Source organism: Ictalurus furcatus, chromosome 10 (assembly GCF_023375685.1).
Source record: "Ictalurus furcatus strain D&B chromosome 10, Billie_1.0, whole genome shotgun sequence".
NCBI classification, from domain to species: domain Eukaryota; kingdom Metazoa; phylum Chordata; class Actinopteri; order Siluriformes; family Ictaluridae; genus Ictalurus; species Ictalurus furcatus.
Genome location: NC_071264.1, coordinates 21,396,256 through 21,403,507, shown reverse-complemented (window position 1 = coordinate 21,403,507; position 7,252 = coordinate 21,396,256). Strand labels below are relative to the sequence as shown.

The window sequence follows — 7,252 nt, the reverse complement described above, 5'->3', positions numbered from 1 at the left end:
GCCTAAAGTCCTTGTGAAGGGGTAGTTGCTATAGAAACATGTGATTTGGCTTTTATCTGGAGCTACTGTCAAAGCTGCTGTTATGGAAGAAACACCTCGTGATCAATCAGAAGCAAGAATTCAAACATAAACAAAAAAACAAACAAAAAAACATAAGAAATAGTAAGGAAGTGGAAATATGAAGCACAGTTTCAGAATTCTTGGGGTCACATGGTCCATTGAGCGTGTGCATTAGTGCATATGTGCATGTATATAGGATTAGACTAATGGATGAACGCGAAGGATCTTCATGTGTACCTTTCATCTTGTTTCATCTGTACATCTTTTATCTTCTGCTTTTTTTTCTTCTTCTTTTCTCTGAATCAGCCAGGGATGATTAAAGCCCGAAATGGAAATGGAAAAAATTATTCACAGACTCCCATTCATATTGATTTAGTCTTGTCGGATAGTGTCTGCGATGGCCTTTGATAAATATCAGCTAACTGTGCAAAAAATGAACATGCAAGGGATTTTAGACATTATCCAGTAAATAACAAATTCTGCAATCAATGCTATTGGGGTAAAAAGGGTAAAAATAAAATAAAATAATAAAAAAATGTTTAAAAATCTAATAAACAACATTTGTACATTTGAAGGATTCTTGTATTTTGACCAGTGACTCTTCTTAATTCTTAAGGAGAAGATCTAAAAATAAATAAAGAAATAAATACAATTTTAAAGCATGTAGCTAGATGTAGTGTATAACACCACACTGTCTGAAGCAGTGTGGTATGAAGCTGAGGAAAAGATTAAACATGATTACTGTTCTGTTACTGTTGACCTAACTTTGTTCAGATATGTTAATTAGCTAACATTATACCACAGTGCTGTTGAACAGACTTCTCAAAATCTGACTGATACGAAGATGTTGATTAATTTTCTATAACAGCAGCTAGGGCAGTATTCAGCTTCAAGGCAAATGACAGTTTTATGTTAATTCTCTTGTTCTAATCTTTTATGGGTTCCATAGCGACAGCTCGTTCACAGGGACTTGTATGGCAGACACACATCATTTACATCTAATAATAAATGAATTTAAATAAATGTTATACCATAAAGAAACTCATAGAAGTGTTGATGAAGTAAGGCCCTCATTATAAGAGGATGTTGCACTTTTTGTCTATGGGGCTTTCACGCCAGCGGTTTAGTCCGAAACCGAGCACAGTTCGCATGAAAAATTGGTAAAAAGCATTGAAAGCTGTCATGCAAGACTACCTGTAGGAGGTGGTCTGAGTTCGGTTGCACTGGAACTGAGCCGCGATTCCTGTGAATGTGAACGCAACTCATACTCAGGTTCACGCTTGTTCAGGAAGTAAAGTAACCTTCGCACACGTTTTTATCCGATGATGACTTCATTAGTTTCCACAACACACGTGTACCATGAGTGGCAGGGGAACGTTGCAGCACACAGATGTCCACTGCTGTGCACAATATCTGCTGCGCATAATAGCACCAAAATAATTTTTTATTTTTTTTAAATGGCGAGTTGTGTTGTGTTCTCCATGCGCGTTTGTGATGACTTAAGATGAACACAAATGCAACGGGGTTCAATAGAATCAAGTGAGTCTAAAACCAGACTAACGCTGTGGGGGGCGCTGGGAACAATCTCACTCGGATTTGGACCGCAGCAAACGTGCCAAGTGTGAAAACCACCTTATTAACTTCAATAGAGTGAGGCAAATGATAGTCTGGTGTATTTATAGCTGCTGTAACAGGATCCAACTTGGTTGCAGATGTTCCACAACACTAAATGTCACTATAAGTGGAAGAAAAAAAATATGCCGTGCCATACTTTATAATTTGTCTTTATTAATCGTTGGCAAAGAGGAATTAAATATTTTGAAGAATGCTGTTATAGGACAACACCCAACTTTGGTTTGGTGTGGTGTGGTAGCGTCCCTTGTGGTGTGCTTTTTCCCCTTACTTATTACTTCTTTTTGGGTCATTTTGTTAGCTAAATTTAAGTTAGCATGTAGCCTTGTAATGGAAGAAATTTAAAGGTAAGGTGTTTTTTTTTGTTGGTATATTAGATTTGTTTGGTACATCTAATCACTAATAGTTGCATTAATGTTGCCTCGTTGATGTTAAAAACAGATTTTTGGGGGTGTAAAATGTATTCCCTGTAGGATTGTTAAAAGTGAATCACCAAATAATGGCTGTTAATAATCTCCTGAAAAATAAATAATTTATGCATGTTTATTTACTTCATATTGTTCCATAAAAAATATGAATTCTTTTAGCTACCTTGTCCATGTTTTTTCCAATTTTCGTAGCTAGGCTAAATAATGGGAAACGTATTCTAACATAATTAGATGCAAAAGTCCTGAAAACTTGATGTTGTTGCAGTTTTGACCGGTTCAAGGCTTGTCGGTTAATGTTAATAGCCAAATAATAGGGCTTGTTTTGTTGTGCAGGAACGGCATTTATACAGTACTAATGATGGTAATTAAAAGTAAATGCCCTGAACACTCAGTATAATGAGTGTGTAAGAGACTTTATGAAATGCAAATGGATTTGCGTTCTCCCCCTCAGGTGACCAGTTCTCCAGTCTCCATGGACATGAACGGGCTGTCTGTTCCGACAGAGTTTCTTTCTCGTCACAACTCGGACGGCATCATCACCTTCGTGGATCCCCGCTGCATTAACGTGATTGGCTACCAGCCACAGGTGAATACATTTCATTGCTCAGCAAAGACAGGCTTAACATGCAGTCAATCTGGAGAAATTTTACAGCTCCAAGGAGTTAAAAACAAGAAATCTGAGATAAGGTTTTGATTTCATCTACAATAAGAAGCTTATCGGTTAATGAACTGCAGATGAACTGACTCGTGTGTTTTATATAGCCGTTTTATATTACTTCCTGTCTAAGCCTTTTTCTTAAATTCAAATACCATCCTGATCCCTTGGGCAGCAGATCTGCCTCAGTCTTTTAGATATTATGCTATTCACATACTAATATTACTATTACTTAATTTAATATTCTGCTGAGAATAAAGTATATTATCCTCATGTATAAAATACTGAGGTAAAATCAAGCATTATTATCCAATTAGTTTGGTCTCCTCTTTCAGAAATCCAGTTCATTTGTCACCATGAATATGCAAGTTTTGGCTACTGCAGACCAATGTTGTTTTCATTCCTGAATATTAAATTGTTTGATTATCTTTTTAAAAAATCAATAGACAACAGAAAAAGGGTAACGGAGCCATTAAACTTTAACCCTCAGTAAATCCAGATTCTATAAATATTCAAATTAGAAATCCTTCCAATATTGTATGTCCCATTTTTTCACCAGCTAAACTAGTATAATAACATAATGTTATAAACTCCCTCTGTCAGCATGGAGCACGATTCTCAACATGGACATCGCTGCTTTCAATTGTTCTACCTTATTTGACCTTTGACAATTTTTTATCAGCCTTGTCTAGACATTATTCTGATCAAGTTTGAGGCGATTCGGGTAAAGATAACAGGATTATTGCAAAGTCTGTTGTAAGTCACACACTTCCTGCTGCCAGTTGGTGGCGCTATGACCGTGACTCACAATAGTCACATCCATGTGATCATCCCCCAGTACCAAACATACAGCTCAATTTTGATTTAAATCACTCATTGCATGCAGAAGATATGAGACACTTCCTGTTTCCCTTTTTTTTTACCATAAATTTATTGCCTCGCCATGGTGAAACCGTTCCAGATATCAGAAATCCCTTCGTAATTTAGCATCTTCAATGTCTTGCCATAATGTTTACCAAATTTGGTGACAATCACATGAATCCCCTAAGAGGAGTATTTAAAAGTTCACCGCATGCACTTTTCACAAAATCCAAAATGGCCGACTTCCGTTTGGGCAGAGCTAATGATTGTCGTGAAAGTTGTTCGGGTCGGTGAGAATAATAGGTTTACTGAGTCTCGTATATATACGTACAAGTATGTACAATTTCTGCCCCTAGGTTTTGTACTGTATAAAAGGGGGCGCTACAGAGCCACCCCACCATGCCAATGTGCTACTCTTTGCGGGGGACTCTGACGTGCTTGCCAAATTTCATGAGTTTTTGAACATGTTAAGGGCCCCAAAAGCCCCCGAAACATTGAAAAAAATCAAATAAAATAATAATCCTTAGGAAAACAATATGATGTTACCTTGCGTACTTTCAGTATTTGGGCCCAAATAACCCGATGCAGAAACTTTATTTACATATTGTATACCCCTCTCCTTTGCATGACACATAATTCATGCAGATATTTCTTTACCTGCAATATGCCTACTAACTACACACCCAAGGTTATCCGAGATTATCCGAGCTTATAACTACACACACTAAGGTTATCCAATTGGCCACGCTTTATTGTGGATCTTGGCAAATCAGGGCCTCAGTATAGTCAGTAAATTGTTGGGGTTTTTAAAAATAATGTTTAAAAAATGGGATGTAACATTCATACATTTTATAATGTCTTATAATGCTCATAAATTGTTGTATTTTGGAAAATTACTTGCTCAACTCAGTCTGCTGTTTACTGCTCTGTTTCAGGACTTGCTTGGTAAAGACATTCTGGAGTTTTGTCATCCTGAGGATCAAAGCCACCTAAGGGAGAGCTTTCAACAGGTACAGCAGCCACTTTTTTTGATGTCATGTCATTTTTGTATCGCTGTAACTATAGACAGGTTGTAGTCTATATAACCTATTGATCTAAATAATAGCATATTATATATAAAAGTATATTATTATACAAAATGCAGTTAGTAAAAATACTCAATTTCATTCAGAGGCAATGAAGAAAAGCTGCGAAAGTTTTGGACGAGCCCATCCCGATGTGATTGCTTGAGCATTTCAGTTGTGTCTGTCATCTATTGTTTGGTGTCCCTGGGAAGGGGATGGGATTGCTCTTGAGTCTGGTTCTTTTCAGAATTTCTTCCTCATGACTTCTCAGGAAGTTTCTTCTTGCTGCTGTTGTTTCTGGCTTGTTACAGTTATCAGCCAGCGCAGTGTTTTGCAGGAGCAAGCAATTGTAGCTAACTTACACAGAATTCAATTCTGTTTAATTATATTTAGCGACTCTTAGCTGCTAGCTATGAGTTTATTTTAGCTTACTTTGATGTGTGCCTTTTATGTTGGATGGGGATCCTACTGAGGCTATGCAAAGATATGCAAGTGTATCACATTTTCTGTGGATATGGAATAATATTTTTCCCCACACTGGATTGCCAACTCAAAGACTTTGGATCTAACCTGGCCACTTTATTATAAATGGTCTGGGTATGCCCCTGGTTTAAAATAATTTACAGTGTGATAATCTAGATTCCCTAACCTAACAATTTGGCTAATGGTTCTGCAAGGTTCTATGACCGTGTTGACCTTTGTGAATCTATAAATATGAATTCGCAAGTCTATACCCTCATTCTGAGAGCTGATGTTGAGTTGGATGGTTATCATAATGCAAATCCTACAATACAACCTGTACCCTCGGGTGGTAGTAGTATGACTCAGCAGAGCTCATGCATTTCTGCTATCAAGCATCCAATTTGATTTGAGTCATGTTGAAAAACCTTCAAAGTGACAGTCACTCTGTGATATCTCTTTCCCCTGGATTTTCTCTGGCTCTTGGTGGATTTGGATTTGTCGCCTTTGTCTATTTGATGTTTTAAAGCACATGACAGACCGAGATGGAGCGAACAGTGGCAGTTTCTGCTCTGAGAGGCTGATCAGAATGCGGCTCAGGGAATTACAGCTCAGGAGGGGAAGCCCAACATGGCATGAGTGGGAAAAGGAGTAATCATGATTAAAAATGCTGGCCCTTTCTCTTTCTCTTCATATCTCTTTCATTAGTTTCATTCCATTCTTTCTCTCCCACTCTTTATTTGCTAATTAAACCTTTGTGGTTTCTCACATACTCAGCTTGACCCTTCTGATTTCTCTCTCTTTTCAATGTTTTGAGGACATCCCTTACTTCATCTTTGGCTTTTCTCTTACTATGTAACTTTGTGGAGTTTGGTCCCTGCTGGGGTCATTTTATCTGGAACTTTGCAGGAGATCCTGGCAGCTGGTAGCTTGATTAAAAAAAAAAAAAAAGGTTTTATTTGCAGACACAATTGGCCAATAAAGGAACAGCAAAATGGCTCTAGGTGCTACACAAATAGCACTCAAAAAACAGTTTATGCACAAGTCTCACCCTTGCTTCATGGATAATCTCACCGGTGTACCTCAGAGCTGCTGCTGTAATCATTAAGACTGTTCTGTGCTCATCTCAGCAGTCTCAAGTTCATAATTTGCTCATACTGTACTCTTCAGCACACTCGACTTTACAGTATACAGTTGTAGAAGAATAATAATTTATAATCCCACTATTCAGTGTCACCCAGAAGAGGATGGGTTCCCTTTTGAGTCTGGTTCCTCTCAAGGTTCTTCCTCATATACAGATCCAATATACAATAGAGGAAACAACATGGTGCCTGTCACACCTCCTAAATCAAATAACATGAATTCTAACCCTGAATAGAGCAGTTCTTACTTGCAAGAGATAAAGCAAGACTATATTTCCCATGTCAGTGTGCAGTTCAGAGCTTCATCTCAGCTGCAAGCTGAAAATAAATTGCAATTTTTCTCAATTTCATGTAAATTAGTTATAGCTCAGTGAAGCGACAAATTATATTGATTGACTTCCTCAGACTGATCACATGGTGCAAGCTTTTTCATGTCACCAGTTCTCTACTCTCTACTATTACTTTGATTCCAATTATCCTTAGCGGGATTGGCTTGCATTGTGGAAGGTTATAAAAGGCATTTTGACTCCATTAACAGCCGAGATAAAGCCAAATAAAAGGCATCAATCTATCAACCTTCAGTGTTGCTAAATAAAAGTCATGAAATCATGCTAGCTGAGTGGGAGTGCAGTTGGCTACTGACTTTCATAACCAGGATTGCCAACAACATGCCTCATTTATCAAGCTGGATATGATCGGGTTTATTCGATATGATCAGATTTATTGGTATTCCTGAAAATCCTGTAAATTTGTAAGAAATGGTTGTATTCTGCTCCTGCGTGTTTTGTAGATTTTCTTATATAAAGACTAACCAAGGTATACCTCGACTTGATTGACTTTAAATCATATAATTTGCATGGATACTGCGCTTTTTATATGGATTATAATTAGTTTAATTTGGTTATTTTAATTAACATTTAAATGTTTGGATAGCTTAAATATTTGAATGAT

At 37.4% G+C, this 7,252-nt stretch overlaps 1 protein-coding gene across 4 annotated transcripts in view; it reads left to right on the top strand.

Moving 5' to 3' along the window:
- Nucleotides 1-7,252, top strand: part of arnt2 (aryl-hydrocarbon receptor nuclear translocator 2) — a 133,598-nt gene that overhangs the window by 66,918 nt on the left and 59,428 nt on the right. For all 4 annotated transcript variants that reach the window (XM_053635574.1, XM_053635572.1, XM_053635571.1 and 1 more), the window contains 2 exons: nucleotides 2,572-2,706; nucleotides 4,572-4,646. In XM_053635574.1, the coding sequence (XP_053491549.1) occupies nucleotides 2,572-2,706; nucleotides 4,572-4,646 (210 nt within the window). The remainder of the gene's footprint in view (nucleotides 1-2,571; nucleotides 2,707-4,571; nucleotides 4,647-7,252) is intronic.